The 22877-nt window shown below is 42.4% G+C and overlaps 1 protein-coding gene across 2 annotated transcripts in view; it reads right to left on the bottom strand.

Annotated features, from left to right (window-relative positions):
- FNDC3B (fibronectin type III domain containing 3B) overlaps nucleotides 1-22877 on the bottom strand; it is a 420792-nt gene that overhangs the window by 165141 nt on the left and 232774 nt on the right. For both annotated transcript variants that reach the window (XM_040428242.1, XM_040428241.1), the window contains exons 7-10: nucleotides 16242-16300; nucleotides 5784-5941; nucleotides 5309-5368; nucleotides 833-971 (exon numbers count right to left, since the gene is read on the bottom strand). In XM_040428242.1, coding sequence (XP_040284176.1) covers nucleotides 833-971; nucleotides 5309-5368; nucleotides 5784-5941; nucleotides 16242-16300 — 416 coding nt within the window. The remainder of the gene's footprint in view (nucleotides 1-832; nucleotides 972-5308; nucleotides 5369-5783; nucleotides 5942-16241; nucleotides 16301-22877) is intronic.

The raw sequence follows: 22877 nt of genomic DNA, 5'->3' as shown, positions 1-22877 counted from the left end.
CAATCTTGTTTTCATCAGGCCAGAGAATCTTGTTTCTCACAGTCTGAAAGGCCTTTAGTTGCTTTTTTGCAAATTCCAGGTGGGCTTTCGTGTGTCTTTTACTGAGGAGCCACTTCTTTCTGCCCACTTTACCATAAAGCCTAGATAGGTGGAAGGATGCAATGATGGTTGACCTTCTGGAAGTTTCTCCCATCTGCACACAGGATCTTTGGAGCTCAACCAGAGTGACTATTGGGCTCTTGGTCACCTCTGCTACCAATGTCCTTCTCCCCTGATTACTTAGTTTGGTAAGATGGCCAGCTGTAGGGAGAGACCTGGTTGTAGAGACCTGGTAGTTCTAAACCTCTTCCATTTAAGAATTGTGGAGGTCACTGTGCTCTTGAGAACTCTCAGTGCAGCAGACATTTTTTGTATCCTTGTCCAGATGTGTGCCTCATTCAAATCCGGTCTCTGAGCTCTTTCCTCTTCATTGCTTGGTTTTTGCTTTTACTGTATATGCATCGACAGCTGTAAGACCTTACATTGGCAGGTGTGTGTCTTTCCAAATTATGGTGGACTCCAATCAAGGTGTTTAAAAATCTCAGAAGAAATGGGAGGGCCTCAGAGCTAAATGTCAAGTGTCATGGGTAGGGCACTAAAAAATACTTGTAAAATTTTAGTTTTAGTTTTTAATAAATTTGGAAAAATTCTGTTATCACTTTCTCATTATGGGATATTGAGATTAATGGAGGAAAACTTTTATTTTATTTTAGCACAAGGCAGTAACATAATAAAATGTAAAAGGGTCTAAAGACTTTCCATTGTGGATGACCTACCATGGTGGATGACTTACCTTCCATTGTAGTGTGAGTGAACTTTTGGATCTTTGAGACAGCTTAGGTGGAAATGGACATTCGGGTGCACAGCTGTGAGTGGTGAATGTTACAGGTTCTGAACAGGATCCCTTTACTGATTTATTCGTTGTATAGACTCTAAGGCAAACACAAGTTACATAAGTTAATTGACCTTCATCAGGAATGTAGGTATACTTTATATACTCTAGAAAGAACATATTTAACAGAATAAAAAAAAATAAATGAGCTCACACTGCAGCAATTCTGACTTTTTAGTTGTTGTTCACTTTGAACAGTCCCTTTTGGTTAAAATGCTTGTGTAAGAAAAGCATTACACAGTTCCCACTGAAATCACTGGACTATGCATGTAATACATAGATGCCATAATATGGCCAGGATTTACACAACTATGTATTTCCCTTGTTAAATTGGTTTTTATCACAATACGATACCACAGTAGAGGGAATACTTACCTGACTGGTGTGGGTCTGACCGTTAGGACCCCACTGTTCACAAAAATGGGAAGCAGCAAGTCGAGCACGTGCACTGCCACTCCATTTATTCCTTATGGAGATGCCACAGATAGTTGACTACAGCACTAGGGTACATGCAGAGACATGGCACTCCCGTTATCATAAATCGGAAAATGGCTGGCTCACAGTAATTTGCATATGTCTTTACAAATTCATATACATAACAATAAAATACAACAAATAAAATAAAATAAACTCCAAATTTCATTCACCCTATAATATGATCATGGTCCCTTTAAATGAGGAGCTCTCGCATATATAAAGTCTGTGGGAGGCGAGTGTTCGCTGTGTCAGTATCCGTGAGTAACAAGCTTACAATCCTCCATAGGATCAGCTACGGGCCCGACAGAGTTGTATAGGAACACATACCATATGCACATTACCCACAGTATCTGATAAAGCAGCTGACCAGCAAACAATATCATAAGCTGCTCAGCTATAAGAGAACGTCGGCTACAGACTGCCACAAAGTTCTAGGAGTCTGTTAAGAAATAAGAGTACCTTATGTGAAACAGAGCTGGCATTAAACAGATATACAATTACTGAATATCAACTGATTCTAATAGACGCACACCAAAGAGATGAACTAAAAGAAAAGGAAACCGTGTTTTATATATGAACTTTTTTTATATGTGAGAGCTCCGCATTTAAAGGGACTGTGATCATATTATAGGGTGGATGAAATTTGGGAGTTATTTTTTGTATTTTATTGTTATGTATATGAATTAGTAAAGATGTATGCAAATTACTGTGAGCCAGCCATTTTCTGATTTTTGGTCATATATATCACTAATTGGTGGTTAGTGGGCTGTGCTCCAGTGTAACTGGTGAGCATCCTCTATTTTTGTTGTGTATGTAAACATTAACTCCCAATATCATGAATTATGGGGTCCCAGTGGTCAAACCCCCACCAATGAGATATTGATCCTCTATACTGTGGATAGGGGATAAGTCTGGATTGTGGGAAAACCCCTACAATGGTCAACCAGCCTGGCTTTATAAAAAGGAGGTTGTGTCAAAGTTATTTACTTGAAGGACAAGGGGGCTACCAGTGGATACCAAATACACAATATTTTTAACACCTTTAACTTGTTTAGTACATTTGTGACTGAGAACAAAATTGGATAAAATTAAAAGAGTTCAAGACATATTTCTGGAGTGTAATAATATTACAGGCTATGGCTACTAGAGAGGGGTCGTTGATCCAGGGAGATATTCTGATTGGAGTCGGGAAGGCATCTTCCCCCCTGAAATGAGCAAAAATTGGCTTCTACCTCATGAGGGTTTTTTGCTTTCCTCTGGATCAAATTTGCAGGAAACAGGCTGAACTGGATGGACGAATGTCTTTTTAACATACAAACTATGTTACTTTGTTACCATATTCAAAGGGTAGTCACAAACGGGTCAAATTCACACTGGACTAATGTTAAAAGCATCTTGACTATGCAGCTCAATTTTGGGCACCAATTCATAAAAAAAGAGATTACAGAGCTGGAGAGAGTTCAAAGGGTAACCAAATTAATAAGGAGTATAGAACACCTCAGTCATGAAGAAAAGTTGTCAAAACTCAAAGTATTTACCCTATAGATCTGAGGGGAGGAATGCTCCCTATATAAGTCTATGTAATAAGTGGATCCCTGAGAACACATGGCCACTGACTGTGCTTCAGTTTCAGCACATCTGACAACATTACTTTACTATCCAAGGCATAAAAATATAGAACATGTTGCCACAGAATTTGGAAACTGCTCAAAGTGTGGATAGCTTTAAAGTATATTTGTCAGAAAATACCACCCTATTACATTACTTATAATCCCTGGTAGGGCTGACCCTGCTGACTAAAGCCACAACTCTCTTCCCTCAATCCATTGCTATATTTAGGAGAAATAAGTTCTTTAAAATTATGGAAATTAGAGCTGAAGTGCACCTAGGGTGGGCCCTAGAAAATCTGTGCACACTGTCTCCTATTTTCTCCTTCTCCGGCCCCCCCCCCCCCCCCCCTCAACCTGAATGACAGAGCCAGGTATCCAGGTGGAGGAAGAATCCTCAAAGAGGTAGAGGGGAGGAGCTAAAGTGTATCAAGTGCTAGGGCATGCCCTCATGTCCTTAAAGGGGTTGTCTCACTTCAGCAAGTGGCATTTATTATGTAGAGAAAGTTAATACAAGGCACTTACTAATGTATTGTGATTGTCCATATTGCCTCCTTTGTTGGCTGGATTCTTTTTTCCATCACATTATACACTGCTTCTTTTCATGGTTACGACCACCTTGCAGTCCATCAGCGGTGGTCGTGCTTGCACACTATAGGAAACAGCGCAGGCTTCTCTGGTGGCCGGGACCGTGGGAGTGCACATAGTCCAGCACTTTCTCCTGTAGTGTGCAAGCACAACCACCACTGATGGATTACAGGGTGGTCGTAAGCCCTGGAAACAAGCAGTGTATAATGTGATATGGAATAATTAATCCAGCCAACAAAGGATGCAATATGGACAATCACAATACATTAGTAAGTGCCTTGTATTAACCTTCTCTACATAATAAATGCCATTTACTGAAGTGAGACAACTCCTTTAAGCCTTAAGTTGCATAATTTTAAAAACATTTATTGGTCTTAAATTCAGCAATGGATGAAAGGAAGAAGGGCATGGTTTTAATCAGCAGGTTCAGCCCTAACAGGCATTATGACTGGCTTAATATGGATGATCCTGTTGACAGATGCCCTATGAAAGAGGTTTCTTATGCTTTCCTGTACAGATACAGCAAGAAATGTACCGTAGGTGGCTGACATACTGTATATCACTGGATGCCTACATAGTGGCATGTGTGAGGGACTTCTATCGAATGTAGATGTCACGGAATACTACTAACGTAAGCCTCTGATGGAAGTAAAATACAAAGTGTGAACAGAACCATTCAATCTAATAATTGCTGTATGTAGGCCTCATGCACACGACCATATCGGTTTTGCGGTTCACAAATTGCCACCATTTTTTTCTAACTCCTCTACAAAATGTCCTATCCTTGTCTGCAAAACGGAAGAACTAGGATATGTTCTAACGAACATACGGGTGCAGACAGCACACTAAAATTAAATGGTGCGCATCCAATCCAGATTTTTGGCGGATGCGGACTGAACCATACCGTCGTGTGCATGAAGCCTAACTGTGATCATCTTTGTTTTTGTTCTCTCCACTCATCCAATCAAAATGTTCTCTTTTAATAGCTACAGGAGGTCTTTTAAATGAAAAAGAGAGCAGAAACCTGATTGAAACTGAAAAATGAAATAAAAAATAAATAAAAAACCTAATATACTAACCGCTAAAAGTCCCCAATGTATTTATGGACAAAAAGTCATTTTACATAGAAACCTAGAATGTGTCGGCAGATAAGAAGCATTTGGCCCATCTAGTCTGCCCAATATACTGAATACTATGGATAGCCCCTGGCCCTATCTTATATGAAGGATGGCCTTATGCCTATCCCATGCATGCCTTTTAGCTTTCAGCAACTGGACAGCTTGGCCTTTTGCTACATCACTGAGGCCTGGTGAGCACTATGTGGGCTGCCGGGAAGCTGTGGCACATGAACATTTAAATACCAAAGTATATTGGAAAACGTTTACTTTTCATTTTTCCTACAGGTTTCACCCATTGTGTGTAAACACCTGATTCACAAACGACCCTTTAAATACCATCCATAGGTACAGTAACTTTTTGCACAATGGGGAATGGTAGTGGGGTTTCTGTACACAATTGTTTGCATGTTCACAGTTGTTTTGCTTACAGGACCCATTGCATTTTTATTACCATGTTATATATACTATACCACTATTACATTCCATCATAAGATATTGAATCCTTTATCCTTTTCAGGATAAACTCTTTGGTCTATGGCGGCATAATGTGACAGACCCTGTGCTAGAACAACACAGCTATAACTCACCTGACATGGTAATCTGTTGCCGGCCTCAGGTCCTTCAAATGACACTCTAATTCTTCTCCGCTGCGGAGACAAATTGTATGTGGAGAGTGAGAGATAGAAAGGGTGAAGAATAATACAGGCTTCTGCCCTCAGCTGTGATCATCATCAATATGAGGGACAGATTGAGAGATACAGAGCGCGAGCGGCCGCCGAGCCAAGGCCTGGAAATATTCTGAATGCATGGAACATATTTCTAGGCAGCGTTCACAAGGTTTCAGCTCTTAATGACATTTATGCTGCTTGGCCGTGTCTGAGGGGAATAAGCAGGTTGCACAAGGCCGCTACTTAGGGAAATGACGACAAATATTGAATGACGAAGCTTATTGAGCACAAGGATTTCTCGCGCACATAAAAAGCATTCTCTTCATTACCTAGAAATATAAAATGCACCCATGCTATAGAAATCATGGCTACCATATGGCTCCCAACTTATTACCTGTAAATTATTTTATACTTTCCATCTCTCCCTTTGTCTGATAAAGCAACCTCATAACTACAGGGATAGGACAAGCCATTGCTGGACTTCTCTCCACTTGGATACCCATTGCAGGGCGACCATGATACCACTGCACTTCTGGACTGAATATTGGAGACCTGAAATATAAAAGATAAAAAATAAATCCAGTTCAATTTTGCACATGACCGAATTATTTTTGTCACTTAGGCACAATGCAGTACAAAGAATACATGCCATTCAGTAAATCTGGAACTATTTTCACAATTCGACTCCTTTTCTTTAAAGCTTTACTTAGGGTACTTTCACACTTGCGGCAGGATGGATCCGACAGGCTGTTCACCCTGTCGGATCCGTCCTTCCGCTATTTTGCCGTGCCACCGGACTGCTGCTCCGTCCCTATTGACTATAATGGGGATGGGGGCGGAGCTCCGGGTCAGTACGGCGAAAGGCCGCCGGACTGAAAGTCCTGCATGTCTGACTTTTTAGTCCGGCGGCGTCTCACCACGAACTGCCGTACTGCGCCGGAGCTCCGCCCCGTCCCCATTATAGTCAATAGGGATGGTGCATCGGTCCAGCGAAATAGCGGAAGGACGGATCCGACAGGGTGAACAGCCTTTCGGATCCGTCCTGCCCCGAGTGTAAAAGTACCCTTATCCTGAGTTACTTCCAACAGGAATTACAGCACAGATTATTTTCTCCACTAAAGACCTTTATGGCATATCAGTGTGATATACTGTACCACAAAAGTTAGTAGTTAGACCCCCTACTAGCCCTAAGAATGGGGGTCACTATCCAGCCACTCCTGAAAGAGAAGGTCCACATATGCCAACCATCATGCCACCAGATCTTCCATTGATTTCAAGGGTTTTCAAAAACTTTTGATATGTCATGGCAATATATGAAGGGTTTTGAGTGGTTAGGGTCTGAGACACCTACTGACTGCTAGAACGAGGAGAAAGACGCACTCACATAGCAAGCTCTCTCTTCTCACTGCAGGAAACAGAATTGAGGTGGCCCATAGACTTTCTATTGACATCGTGATATGTGCAGCACTTCTCTTTCCACGTTTTAACGATTGGTGGGGGTTCTCAGCACTAAGACCTCCACTGATCAAAACCTTTAATATTTCGCTAACATTCTTTGAAAGTCCAGTGACACTCTAAAGGAGCTGTCCAACTTAAAAAATTTATTTGTAAAAGCACGTAAAGTTAATAAAATAATTAAAAAAATTATACTCACTATTCAAAACCCCCTCCACTATTCCATGTTTTTAGCTGCGGCAATGATGTATACCGCCATGTGACCAATGCCAATCACTGGCCTCGGAGTACAATGCAGGAGATCACTGAGGCGATGATTGGCTGCTGTGGTCACGTGTGGCATACAATTTTTTTTTAAGCTCAGAAACCCTTTGCATTAAGTATTACTGCACAGGCACAACCAGAAAATGGGTCCAGGCACTGGTTTCTCAGCATCTGTTTGACCCAGTAATCAAGCCCCATAGTCAGTCTTAAAGGGAACCTGTCACCGGGATTTTGTGTATAGAGCTGAGGACATGGGTTGCTAGATGGCCGCTAGCACATCCGCAATACCCAGTCCCCATAGCTCTGTGTGCTTTTATTGTGTAAAAAAACTGATTTGATACATATGCAAATTAACCTGAGATGAGTCCTGTCCCCGAGTCATCTCACCTACAGGACACATCTCAGGTTAATTTGCATATGTATCAAATCGGTTTTTTTACACAATAAAAGCACACAGAGCTATGGGGACTGGGTATAGCGGATGTGCTAGCGCTCATCTAACAACCCATGTCCTCAGCTCTATACACAAAATCCTGGTGACAGGTTCCCTTTAAATATCTAATTGATATGCTATGAAAGTGTATGATGAGACAACCCATTAAACATTTTTTTGATTTAAAATCAGATACTGAAACATATTTACTTCTTCTAATGTCTTTTCATTTTCTGACTGTAGATTTTATTCTATTTAGGCCTCATGCACACGGCCGTTGTGTGTTTTGCGGTCCGCAAAACACGGATGGCATCCGTGTGCGTTCTGCAATTTTGCGGAACGGCACAGACAGCGTTTAATATAACTGCGGACAAGAATAGGACAGGTTATATTTTTTTTGCGAACCACGGAACGGAGAAACGGATGCGGACCGCACACGGAGTCCTGTATGCATCTTTTGCTGCCCCATTCAAGTGAATGGGTTCGCATCCGAGCCGCCAGAACTGCGGCTCGGATGCGGACCAAAACAACGGCCGTGTGCATGAGGCCTACTGTTAATGATTATGGGGTTAAGGATTATGATTGAGCAGCTCTACTCATAACTATGTTTTACAACAGCAATATACATCAGAGGAAACTGGTTCCTGGAGATGACTCATTGGGGGACATTCATCAATAATGGCATAATTTGCGCCAAAAAATACTAACGTTACAAATCAAATTGCACCATATTGTGTCAACGTCAAACGGATCCGTCCCCATTGACTTGCATTGTAAGTCAGGACGGATCCGTTTGGCTCTGCACGGCCAGGCGGACACCAAAACGACTTTTTCTTCATGTCCGTGGATCCTCCAAAAATCAAGGAAGACCCACGGACGAAAAAACGGTCACAGATCACGGAACAACGGAAATCCGTTTTGCGGACCGCAAAAAAAACCTTCCGTGTGCATGAGGCCTAAGCCCAAAGGCCTTAATGATGCGATTTCATACGCAAGTTTCATTGAATGAATCCTTCCCCCTTATCTTACATGTGATTTAATTTCTCCTGTCCCTAATCTGAATACTTTGACCGTACTCCTTTTCATGTCTCTCTCTTCTCATTATATGTGGAACCTATCCAGGATTTTGGGTTCTTAGGCTACTTTCACACTTGCGGCAGAGAGATCCGGCAAGCAGTTCCGTCGCCGGAACTGCCTGCCGGATCAGGCAAAATGTATGCTAACTGATGGCATTAGTAAGACTGATCAGGATCCTGATCAGTCTTAAAAATGCCTGATCAGTCGAAAAAATGCATTGAAATGCCGGATCCGTCTTTCCGGTGTCATCCGGCAAAAACGGATCCGGCATTTATTTTTTCACCTTTTTTTCAGTCTGCGCATGCGCATACCGGAAGGACGGATCCGGCATTCCGGTATTCTGAATGCCGGATCCGGCACTAATACATTCCTATGGGAAAAAATGCCTGATCCGGCATTCAGGCAAGTCTTCAGTTTTTTTTAGCCGGAGATAAAACCGTAGCATGCTACGGTTTTCTCTTTTGCCTGATCAGTCAAAACGACTGAACTGAAGACATACTGATGCAAACTGAACGGATTACTCTCCATTCAGAATGCATGGGGACATACCTGATCAGTTCTTTTCCGGTATAGAGCCCCTGTGACGGAACTCTATGCCGGAAAAGAACAACGCAAGTGTGAAAGTAGCCTTAATTTGTTCACTATTTTCTATATACATCTATGAATTGGTACTCTAACATGTCCCTTATATCCCTAGCAATTAGGTCGCTTTTGCGAGTCATGGGGATTCTATAGGGACTGTATAGAATAACACCACCTGTTACCCAAGCTGTATTTGTCTTTATATATATAATTATTTCCCCTGTTTTGGGATGGACTCTCCTTGTTTCCACTTTGGCAACCACTCATGTCTATAAATATAAGTTCCGAATATTCATACACTGGGATTACCTGTACTTTGAAGTTATTCCGTGGGTAGTTTATCCCCGCCTGTTTGGTGACTCAAGCAAACATCACAAGCTTACACTCCCCCTTGCCATAGCGACGAATAAACGCTGGGAGCAGGCGGAGCTGACGCTGATGACAGTGTAGTAGGCTGTCCGTCCCTTTGTGATGATGACAGCAGTGGGCGCGGTCATGCAGCGAACGTGCACCTATTGAATGCCTCTCAGAGGCTTGGCAAGTGGAGGGGAGGAGTTTTCTCCATTTAAACAAGCGCATACCTCGCGCGCGTCACGGCCAATATATGCTGGAGGCTCGTTTGCTGCACGCACGATATCAGAAGCGTGCAGCATCTCTTCAGTCAGTGGACTTTAAAGTGCTTGGCATAGTTGTTGTATACCCACCATCAGGGTTACAATACATGGCGTCGGCCAAAGCACTTGGTCTAATGCTCTTGATGAACATACCAACAATAGTTGGATAGGGAAATGCGTCAAGCAATTCACTGCAGCGTAGGAAACATATGCAGACTGACTCTCGCTTCTAATTTTGACCCTAGTAGTGATAAATCCTCCAAGTGTGGGATCCCATATAGCAACTGTTTAAAGGATCTACAGCCCTGTATATATATAGTGCTATTGGTTTCTTTTAGGATCATCGCAGGATTAGGTCTAGCATCTCATCCACTCCTAAATATAAAGGAGTCTCCTTGATATTAAGCTTACCAGGGATTTACCATCCAAATATGGGATCCTATACAGCACTGATTAAAGGGTCCATAGCCCCGTAACGTGCAGTGTGAGCAATATCCTTTTAGGATCATTAGAGGATTTATATCACTATTTACATACTCCTAAACATAAAGGAGTTCTTGTGGTAGGGTGTTGTTAGGAATCAGCATATTACTAGTCTGATATATTCCAATTCACCCCATCAAGCCTATTCGTGTGGAGATTTAATTTTAACATTATTGAATAAAGTGTTTTTAACGTACTTTATATAGGCAGTTAAACATATTTTTGAGAAGTACGTCTACAGGATTATCATACTCTAGTGAATCAATTTTCGGACAATACCTTCTAAAGATACTTAGAGACACATATTCAGGGATGGCCTCAGGGGTGTACAACCTGTAGGTGTGCACATCAGCCATCAGAGTTTGCACCGGGCACAAATATTGAAATGACCTCTGATTTGGACATTGGATAGTCCTGCTAGTACACTACTTTATATATTTGGTCAACATATGTTAGCATTATCTGGTCAGTTTACGGCACTGTTATTTGAACACCATACTGTTGTACGGTTATTTGTACACTGTATGACTGACTGCAAAACCATAATGAGGAAGGATACCAATAATAATTAATATTTATATTTATTTTTTGAGAAGCTCATTTCTGGGTAACAATATTCCCTACCTGTGGGAAGAAACAGCTCACTATAGGTGACATAAAGTGACATTCATAAGTTTTGTTATGTTTTGGCTCGGGGGGGGGGGGAGGCTTTCTTTCACTGTAGCATGCATAGATGTTTGTTAGTTTAGATGATTAAAGGTGTATTCCCAATAAAGGGATGGATAGGCAATACATTTCTGATAGACGCAGGACCCACCGCTGGAGCTCACACTTATTTTCAGCACAGGGGTGCCCTGACCTGCCTGGTGAGATGGCAGATGGCTGCTGTATTCAGGCAGACAATGAGTGTCGAGGTGGCCATTCACTTCTATAGGCTGAGTATGCCTGCCCCTTCAACGGCCACCTCTCCAGTCTCCATACTGGCGATAGGTGCAGGCCCAGAGGTGAACACTGCATATTCTCTGTCTAAGATGAGAATGCTCTTTATGTCCCCATGCAAAAAATCAGAGGGGCCATAAGCATCAGATTTCTCAGAGATTTTGGGATGCTAAACAGTAGCAAATGCATTTTTATCTGTCCAGAAAACGCGTCCCAGTATCCAGTAACCCAGCCTTCCTTCTTGTGTCTTTAGTTCCTGCATAGGGAGCAGTATTAGGGTATTGTGCACAAGGCCCAAAAAGTTACCACGAAAGCAAACATGTTTATTTATGAGCAAGGGCCACATTTTAAGATCCGAAACGCGTAGACGCTAACGCTGTGTGCATTTTATCTCTTTAAAGAATAAAGGCTATCACTTCTTTATGGTAAGCTGAACGTCTCTCCTTGTTTTGGACGCTTATTCTTTATATGAAACAGAAAAGCTAAAGTAAATACTACATATTCTGTGAAGGGCAAACACAAAACATGGAAGGTAAAAAAATCCCCATAAACATCTCTCTGCTGCACGGTGGAGAGGAGGCGTGTACTTTAAAAGCCATCTTAGGTCCATTAATAAAGTGATTATAGAAGCATGAATAATTTATACAGAGAAAATACAGATGATGTCTAATAAGAGGAGCAGTAAACAGAGAGCTGCTTCTCAATGGGAAAGACGAAAGTCAACAAAGGATTACTGAAATATTTAATTGGTTTGACGTCTTGTTTACGTACAAAGCAAAACTCAACATATCTCCCCAATTATGTGCCATTTACTTCTGCCATCAGCCGAGCCTACATGCGGTTAAAAATACCTCTGGGTAATGAGACTCTAAAAGTTCATAAAAGAACAAAAAAGGGTGTTATTGCACAGTGCAAAACTGTAAGGCCTCATGCACACGACCGTTGTTGTGTTCCGTTCCGTAAAATGGGGTTCAGTTGTTCCGTGATCCGTTTACGTTTTTGTTTCCGTGTGTCTTCCTTTATTTTTGGAGGATCACCAGACATGAAGGAAAGTTAAAAAAATTCTAAGTCAAGTTTGCCATGCAAATGATAGGAAAAAAACGGACGCGGATGACAATCTTGTGTGCCTCCGCGTTTTTTCACGGTCCCATTGACTAGAATGGGTCCGCAAACCATTTTCCGCGAAAAAAATAGGACAGGTTATATTTTTTTGATGGACTGGAACCACGGATCACGGACGCGGATGGCAAATGGTGCATTAGCCGAGTTAACGGACACGGAATAAAACAATGGTCGTGTGCATGAGGCCCAATTGAACACGGTGTAGGTGCGCCATCATACACCACATTGCAGTATATACATAGGTATAATGCCTCATTCACACGTCAGTGTTCAGTCAGTGATTTTAAGACAAAACCAGGTGCAGCTCTAAACACAGAACAGGAGCAGATCTTTCCCTTTAGGCCTCTTGCACACAAACATATTTTTTTTGCGTTTCCGTTTCGTTTTTTGCGTTCCCTATACGGAACCATTCATTTCAATGGGTCCGCAAAAAAAAAACTGAATGTACTTCGTATGCATTCTGTTTCCGTATTTCCGTTCCAAGATAGAACATGTCCTATTATTGCCCGCAAATCACGTTCAAGTCAAGTCAATGGGGCTGTAAAAAAAAACGGAACGGATACGGAATGCATCCTTATGCTGTATCCGTTCCGTTTCTTACGGAACCATCTATTGAAAATATATTTTTCTATGCAATTACCGTATATGCTATGCATCCGTTTCCGATCCGCAAAAAACGGAAACCAAACGGAAAAACGGAACGGAAAAACTACTAAAACAAAAAACTGAAAAACTGATCCGTTTAAAACGGACCGCAAAACACTGAAAAAAGCCATACGGTCGTGTGCAGGAGGCCTTATACTTTATGTCTGTGGGGCTCCAATCCTGGTTTTGGTTTACAAAGGGCTCATGCACACGAACGCATTTCCTTTCCGTGTCCGTTCAGTTTTTTGTTTTTTTGTGGACTTTATGCGTAACCATTCATTTCAATGGGTCAGCAAAAAAAACTGAAGTTACAGGACTCTGTGTGCATTCCATTTCCGTATTTCTCAAAACCTAGACGCACCAAAATTTAGGTGCACTCTCATTAGTAAATATCGGCCATTGGGGGAGATATATCTAGACTGGCGGAGATGCGCCTGATTTGTTAAGAGGCAGAATCCTGTAAACAAAATCAGAAGAATCTCTGCCCTGCTGTGTGCCAGAAAGTGAAGTCTACACAAGCTACAGGCTGGCGTATACTTCAGCTATAACTTTCGCCACTTTCTGGCGAAAGTTAAAGTAAATGTGGTGGTAGCACCCCGTCCCCTTCCACTAAGCCATGCCCCTTTTTCTCGGCACTTCAGAAAAGTGTCGATAAGCTAAAAAAGTTTCAAATTATGGTGCATAGATGCCGTGCGCCATAAAGTGTGACTTTTTTATGCCACAATTGGCGTAAAAGCATTGATAAATGTCCTCCATTGTCTCACCTTCAATTTCAATGCAGTAATGCCATGCTGCATTCATCCATGATCTCTTAAAGGGGTTATACCATGATTGTGAATGTAAAAATTAAAATCAGACATCATATGGTACATGACAATCTCTTTACAACTAAGCTAGAACTAGCACAGGGCCAGGACCTCACATGGATCCAGAGATTATGTTCAGCCTAACAGCTCGGAGCCTGTGTCCTTTCTACTGGAGCTCTCTCCCTGTAGCTTTTACAGAGCATATGGCTGGTGGCAGTTAAAGATTTAAGCCTTAGGCCTCATGCACACGACCGTTCCGTTTTTTGCGGCCCGCAAACCGCGGATCCGCAAAAAAACGGAAGACACCCGTGTGCCTTCCGCAATTTGTGGAACGGAACAGGTGGCCCATTGTAGAAATGCATATTCTTGTCCGCATTTTTTTTGCGGGTCCACAAAACGGAGCAATGGAAAACGGCAGCTCGGATACAGACCCAAACAACAGCCGTGTGCATGAGGCCTTATTCACACATCAGTGTTTTGGTCAGTGAAAATTACGGGGGTCATTTATGACCAGATATATGCCACTTTTGTTGCGTATATCTGGCACAGATTCTGTCGCACGCCAAGGTGCAGCAGAATCTGTGATTTTTTTCCCCTGCTCACGCCAGGTCTAAAAAAGTGGGCATGGCATGGACGGGGAAGGAGACAGGCCGGCTTAGGCTACTTTCACACTCGCGTTTCGGCTTTCCGTTTGTGAGATCCGTCATGGGCTCTCACAAAGGGTCCAAAATGGAACAGTTTTGCCCTAATGCATTCTAAATCGGAATGTGCCCACCTGATGATCCGTGCACAATCTGAATTCTCAGTATAGAACAAAGATCAGAAACCTTCGCCACTCCAGCTGCTGTGAAACTACAACTCCCAGCATGCACACTTGCTCAGCTGTTCTTGTAACTCCCATACAAGTGAAAGGAGGATTCTAGGAGTTGTAGTTTCAGAACAACTGGAGAGCTGGAGGTTGCTGATCCCTGGTATGGAGCTACACTACAGATAAATGTACTCAGTCGAGCCGCACGGTCAAAGCAGATGAATGGAAAAGAGACTGGACCCAATACCTGAATTCAGCAACCAAGTCCAAAAAAGAGGAAGCAGCACTCCAAATAATCCAAATCAAAGTGAAACTTGAAACTGGTCTCATTGAGGGACTGAAACGCTGCTCGTACACTGGATGAGTGCTGCCTCATCTTTTTGGATTTGTAAACTACACAAGTATTAAGTGTAGACTACTACATCATGAACCAGCCTTCATCCATAGGCACTATCCTCATCTGCAAAAAGATATACATACAGTAATGGGCCATAAGGAGCGAAGATTTACAATGGGGAACGAATGATGGTGCACACTATACAAATAGTTTGCCTATTGTCGATAGCACATCCCGGAGATATACTACCAACAAACTACAATTTCTGTTTCAACAAAGAGAATCGGTACAACATGTTTACCTAATAAAGTTAAATTTTTATTATGACATAAAACAAACATACAAACATACATGTAGAGCCCATACAGTGTGCCTCTAGAGGCAGTTCACAATGCATTTACTAGTAACAGATCTAAATTGTTTGGATGCCTGCATTCACATGGAGGGTGTTGTGAGAGCAGGGCCTGGATCAGCATGTATTATTTAAAGCTATATCCAGCCCTGTGATCATTCCTTTCTCCAATATAAAACAGGTATAAGTGTGTATGCAGGCAGGCATAGGTTGCATATGTATACTATGATCGTGACTATTCAAATCATTAATCATCAGGCACTAAAGCCGTGTATATCAGACCGATCTAAGTCCTTCACCTACCCGATATCCAGTGGCGTGCGTGTGAGCTGTCTCTGTGCGGCGTACTCCTCTGAATGCTTAAAGATCTGATCGGCCAACAAATAAGAGTATACTCGTTTGTCGGCAGGTCGGTAGAGTGGTTAGGCAGGCCAATCATCAGCCGTCAGCCCAAGAATTAGGCCTCATGCACACGACCGTTGTTTTGGTCCACATCCGAGCCGCCCTTTTTGCGGCTCGGATGCGGACCGATTAACTTCAATGGGGCCGCAAAAGATGCGGACAGCACTCCGTGTGCTGTCCGCATCCGTTGCACTGTTCCGTGGCCCCGCCAAAAAAATATAGCATGTCTTATTCTTGTCCGTTTTGCGGACAAGAATAGGCATTTCTACAATGAACCGCCCGTTCCGTTCCGCAAAATGTGGAAGGCACACGGGCGGCTTCCGTTTTTTGCGGATCCGCGGTTTGCGGAACGCAAAAAACGGCACGGTCGTGTGCATGTAGCCTTATGTAGAAGAAGAAAAAGAGAAACTGTATGCAACGACAATACAGTACAGCATCCACAGCATTCCATAAGCCTTTGATTCTATAAGGAGGCACACAGATTATAGGCTGTACATAGGCTACTGTAGGTACATCATTATTTAAACACCTACCGTTAACTTCTCAATCCCTGATACAATCTCTTGATTCTTCTTTATTTCTGGTTCATACTCTGAAACAGAAACATGCAGGAGAACAAATCATCACAATCTGAAACTCAACATACAATGGAAATGATGAAACATGCGCAGTGCTACCCACCTAGGCACTAAATACCGTAGGTAGTATATAAAGTGTAACCATTCGAAGTCAGCGTAGAAAGGAGTAGGACCCCAGAGCAGTGATGGCCAGTTCGCAGTGTTCGCCGACGAACACATGCGATCTGCCATCTTTATTCCCAAGTCCGGCGATGCAGAGGTAAGTCCTTACCTGTGCCTGCGCCGCGAGCCGCTCTGAAACACATGTGGTCACCGGGAGCAGGCAGTTCCGAGAACAGCCAGATGAAGGCAAGGACTTACCTCTGCATCGCCGGACTTGGGAATAAAGATGGCAGATCGCATGTTTTCATCGGCGAACACTGCGAACTGGCCATCACTGCCCCAGAGATAACGATTGCTGGAGCACTGAGAAAATATCTGCCAGATCCCATGGTATAAACCAAATAAATTCAGTGCAGAGACCCGTCTAACACCCTTTCATACCTAGGCCTGTAGCCACGTCAAAGGGCATTCACAACCTTCAAATCATTCATTTATTAAATGGATTTCAAAGCTTGCCTGCACGGCTTTATTGATAGGAATAATAAATAAAATAATGAGTCCTAGATTGCTTGACATTTATAACGGAATAGAGGACTCATCCTGACTGGGATATTTGGAATAGAGAGTTACCTCTTTAACCCCTTCAGGACCAGTCTATTTGGGCCTTTAGGATAAAACAACTATTTTTCATTTTTCCTTCTTTGCATTGTAAGAGCTGTAACATTTTTAGTTTTCAGTCTACATAATTGTATGGCTTATTTGTTTGTAGGATAATTTGTACTTTTCAACTGGACTATTTTAGGGTACATATAACTAATTAACTTTTATTAACTCTTTCTGTAGGAATGGGGGAAAAAAAGCAATTTCATCATTTCATACATTTTGCTGGACCCACTGTGTGGTATAAATAACGTTATCTTTATCTTTTATGTAGCCATATTTTAAGAGCTTATAACATTTTGAATTTTTTAGCTGACTGGTTGCTACCATTTTGGGATATATAGGTCTTTTTGATCACTTTTTATTCCATTTTTATGGGAGGCAGAATGAACAAAAAAATAAAATAACAGCATTTCAGAATTTTCACAACATTCTGTGTAGTATAATTGGCAAGTTAACTTTATTCTGCAGGTCTATGCAATTAAGGTGATAATTAAAAATAACATTTCTAGACTTTTTTATGTTTTACCACATTATTGCCAACAATTCCTTTTAAAACAATTTTTTTTTTTTTGTTTCATCTTATTCTGACAGCCTGCAGAATTCATTGGTGCCATTTTAGAGTACGTATCACTTTTTATTCTGGTTTTTGGCCTGAGGGATGAGTAGCAATTCTGGAGTGCACACCATGCGGTACAACTTACTTAGGCCTATTGCACACGACCGTATGGCTTTTTCAGTGTTTTGCGATCCGTTTTTCACGGATCCGTTGTTCCGTTTTTTGTTTCCGTTGTGTTTCCGTTTCTGTTCCGTTTTTCCGTATGGCATATACAGTATACAGTAATTACATAGATAAAATTGGGCTGGGCATAACATTTTCAATAGATGGTTCAGCAAAAAACGGAACGGAAACGGAAGACATACGGATGCATTTCCGTATGTGTTCCGTTTTTTTGCGGACCCATTGACTTGAATGGAGCCACGGACTGTGATTTGCGGGCAATAATAGGACATGTTCTATGTTAAAACGGAACGGAAAAACGGAAACGGAATGCATACGGAGTACATTCCGTTTTTTTTGCGGACCCATTGAAATCAATGGTTCCGTATACGGACCGTATACGGACCGCAAAAAACGGCCAGTAAACGGGAAAAAAAAACGGCCGTGTGAAAGAGGCCTTAGTCTATTCTGCAGGTACATACAATTATGGAGATACCAAATGTATGTTGTTATGCTTTACCACTTTTTAAAAAATCCAATTATGTCACCATATTCGAAAATCCTATTTTATTGTGATTTCATTTTGGAGTATATCCAACTTTTTGATCAATGAGGACTTATCCTAATGATAAGTAGTAAAAAAGTGGGCTACAGCAGCATCTCCAAACAGATAACTTCTTTATTCAGACCTCCATGGTACGGTGTACAAAAATTGCAACGTTTCGGCTACATGTAGCCTTTGTCAAGTCATCTTTGTCTTTTCCTGGATAACCCCTTTAATTATAGCTAAATTGGCTTGAGCGCTGTCTACTTTAAGTGCTAAAATGTTGGGCACATGACCTGGACACCGCCCACAACTCGTGGTCTGTCTGGTCATATGACCAGCATATCAAAATCCACTACAACATAAAAAAGGCACAAAAAGTTCCAATATGACCACAATATAAGAGCAGAATAGCTAAATCATATACCTTTATTATGTAGTGTGATGACAGTTGCATTACAAACAGCCCTAAACATGCACTCAGTCTAATAGTAAGCAAGGTCATGTTGGGAGTTTAAAGGGAACCTGTCACCGGGATTTTGGGTATAGAGCTGAGGACACGGGTTGCTAGATGGCCGCTAGCACATCCGCAATACCCAGTCCCCATAGCTCTGTGTGCTTTTATTGTGTAAAAAAAAAAGATTTGATAAATATGCAAATTAACATAAGAGAGTCATATCTTACTTGTGTGACCAGAGAAGAGTCATATTTTCCAGCTCTGACTCATCTCGGGTTAATTTGCATATGTATCAAATCTTTTTTTTTACACAATAAAAGCACAGGGGTTGTCCAAGTGTTTAAGGGCTCGTTAACACAAACGTTTTTTGCGTCCCGTATACTGGCCGTTATTTGAGTTCCGTATATGTACTCCGTATGTCTTCCGTATCCGTTCCGTTTTTGTGAAACCATCTATTGAAAATTTTATGCCCAGACCAATTTTTTTCTATGTAATTACTAGGGATTGACTGATATTGATTTTTTAGGGCCGATACCGATAATTTGTGAATTTTCAGGCCGATAGCCGATAATTTATACCGATTTTCTGGGAATTTTCATTTTTGAGAAAAAAATAATTTCCTACACAAATCTGCTGAAAATTAATGTTTATTGTTAACGTGTATTATTATTATTTTTTTTTGTAAATCTTTTTCATTTATACTTAATATTTTTGTGTTTTTTTTTTTGTTTTGTTTTACTAACTTTTAGCCCCCTTAGGGACTAGAACCCTTGTCCTATTCACCCTGATAGAGATCTATCAGGGTGAATAGGATCTCACACTGTCCCTGCTGCTCTGTGCTTTGTGCACACAGCAGCATGGAGCTGAACATGGCAGCCAGGGCTTCAATAGCATTCTGGCTGCCATGGTAACAGATCGGAGCCCCAGGCTTACACTGCTGGGGCTCCGATCGGAGGAGCAGGGGAGAGGGGACCCTGTGGCCACTGCCACCAGTGATTGATACTGGGAGGGGGGGGGGGCTTGGGAGGGGGGGGGGGCGCACTGCGCCACCAATGTTTTCACTATTGGGACGGGGGTGGGGGGTGCACTGCGCCACCAATGAAGATAAGTCTCTCATTCATATACAGGAGGCGGGAGCTGGCTGCAGAATCACATAGCCGGCTCCCGACCTCTATGAGCGGTAGATGCGATCAGCGGCAGCTAAGGGGTTAACTACCGCAGACCACAGATACCGCTCATAGAGGTCGGGAGCCGGCTATGTGATTCTGCAGCCAGCTCCCGCCTCCTGTATATGAATTAATGAAAGACTCATCTTCATTGATGGAGCGGTGGCCACAGCCCCTCCCCTTCTCTTGTCTTCTCTCCTGTCATTGGCGGCGGCGGCAGCGGCAGCAGCAGCACAGGGGGAGGGAGACACTGCTTCCTTCTCCCCTGTGCTGCGGAGGGAACACAGAGAGCGCTGACAGCAGCGCGTTCTGTGTTCCCAATACGTTATCGGTATATCGGCAAAATAGATGCCGATACCGATAACGTTCAAAATCCTGAATATCGGCCGATAATATCGGTAAAACCGATAATCGGTCGATCCCTAGTAATTACTGTATACTGTATATGTCATAGGGAAAAACGGAACGGAACCGGAAACACTACTGAAACAAAAAACTGAAAAACGGATCCGTTAAAAACGGCCCGCAAAACACTGAAAAAGCCATACGGTCGTGTGAACGAGCCCTAAAAGTGATGACCTATCTTCAGCTGATTGGTGGGGGTGCCAAGTATAGGTCATCAGTATTAAACATTCGGGTAACTCCTTTGGCCCCTATGGTTGTCTCATTCCCATAACATCCAATAGGATTGTGTTTAGGAGCTTTCTGGTTCTTCTCTCGACTGGTTTAAACAACTTTTCATGTCCAAGAATGAAAAAGTAAAAACATCCCCATGTAGTCCTCTCTTAAAAGTTTTGGGATAATGGAGACATAGAACACACTCGGATTTGTCACATCACTCAGACGGTTATAAAAGGGCCATTCATACACCCCACATAGTGTTTTCCACAGGTTACACAAAATGCCCAATTTATTACATGTATTATACATTCTGTCAGTAAAATATAAACTAAAACTTTCTCTGACCTTATCAAAGCTACACACTTTAGATTTATTGTGACCGCATTAGTACAGTCCTGATCAAAAGTTTAAGACCACTTGAAAAATGGCAAAAAATCATATTTAGCATGGCTGGATCTTAACAAGGCTCCAAGTAGAGCTTCAACATGCAACAAGAAGAAATGGGAGTGAAACATTTTTTGAGCATTCAATTTAATGAAAACAACGAATAAACTGAAACAGGCTGTTTTTCAGCTGATCAAAAGTTTAGGACCACACCTCCAGAAAAAAACTAAACCCCCCAAAACAGAAATCCAACTTCCAAACATGAACTCAGTAATGAGTAGCTCCTCCGTTATTGTTTATCACTTCAAAAATTTGTTTCGGCATGCTTGATGCAAGCGTTTCCATGAGGTGAGTGGGAACATTTCTCCAAGTAGTGAAGACGGCCGCACAAAGGCCATCTACTGTCTGGAACTGTTGTCCATTTTTGTAAACTTCCCTTGCCATCCATCCCCAAAGGTTCTCAATTGGATTTAGATCAGGGGAACACGCAGGATGGGCCAAAAGAGTGATGTTATTCTCCTGGAAGAAGTCCCTTGTCCTGCGGGCATTGTGTACTGTAGCGTTGTCCTGTTGAAAAACCCAGTCGTTACCACACAGAGGAGGGCCCTCAGTCATGAGGAATGCTCTCTGCAACATCTGGACATAGCCAGCGGCCGTTTGACCCCCCTGCACTTCCTGTAGCTCCATTGTTTCACTGAAGGAAAAAGCAGACCAGACCGTTATGGCGCCCCCTCTACTGTGGCGCGTAGAAAACATCTCAGGTGGGATCTGCTTGTCATGCCAGTAACGTTGGAAACCATCAGGACCATCAAGGTTACATTTTTTCTCATCAGAGAATAAAACTTTCTTCCACCTTTGAATGTCCCATGTTTAGCACCAAACATGGGACATTCAAAGGTGGAAGAAAGTTTTATTCTCTGATGAGAAAAAATGTCACCTTGATGGTCCTGATGGTTTCCAACGTTACTGGCATGACAAGCAGATCCCACCTGAGATGTTTTCTACGCGCCACAGTAGAGGGAGCGCCATAACGCCAAACGAGCAGTTCTGTGGCGTTCAAGGAGACGAGGTCTTTGAAGACGTTTTTTGTTTTTAAAGCCCTTCAGTCTCAAATGCCGTCTGATGGTTATGGGGCTGCAGTCAGCACCAGTAAGGGCCTTAATTTGGGTCGAGGATCGTCCAGTGTCTTGACGGACAGCCAATTGGATCCTCCGGCTCAGTGCTGATGAAATTGTTTTGGGTCTTCCACTTGACTTTTTTGTTCCATAACCCTCAGGATCATTTAAGAAATTCCAAACGACTGTCTTACTGCGTCCCACCTCAGCAGCGATGGCGCGCTGTGAGAGACCCTGCTTATGCAATTCAACAACACGACCACGTGCAAAAAGGGAGAGTTTTTTTGCTTTTGCCATCACAACGTGTGACTACCTGACAGAAAATGACAATGAATCCACATCTTTGCACAGTTTGGCCTTTTAAATGGATGTGGTCCTAAAATTTGGATCAGCTGAAAAACAGCCTGTTTCAGTTTAATCGTTATTTTCAATTAATTGAATGCTCAAATTTTTTTTTGTCTCACTCTCATTAATTCTTGTTGCATGTTGAAGCTCTACTTGGAACCTTGTTAAGATCCAACAATGTAAAATATGATTTTTTGCAATTTTTCAAGTGGTCTTAAACTTTTGATCAGGACTGTAGCAGCCTTGTGTGGATAGCCATGGTTTACATCTAGGGCTGGGCGATTATGACAAAAATGAATTAATTGAACATGTATACCCCAGGCAGGGAAGGCTGTATAATAGGCTGGCCTGGCCCGCATGTATATCCCAGGCAGGTAAGGCTGTATACTGGGCTGGCCTGGCCCACATGTATACCCCAGGCAGTGTAGGCTGTATACTGGGCTGGCCTGGCCCACATGTATACCCCAGGCAGGGAA

Source organism: Bufo bufo, chromosome 4 (genome assembly GCF_905171765.1).
Source record: "Bufo bufo chromosome 4, aBufBuf1.1, whole genome shotgun sequence".
Classification (NCBI taxonomy): domain Eukaryota; kingdom Metazoa; phylum Chordata; class Amphibia; order Anura; family Bufonidae; genus Bufo; species Bufo bufo.
Note: the sequence above shows the minus strand (reverse complement) of the source record. Positions and strands in the feature narration are given on the sequence as shown.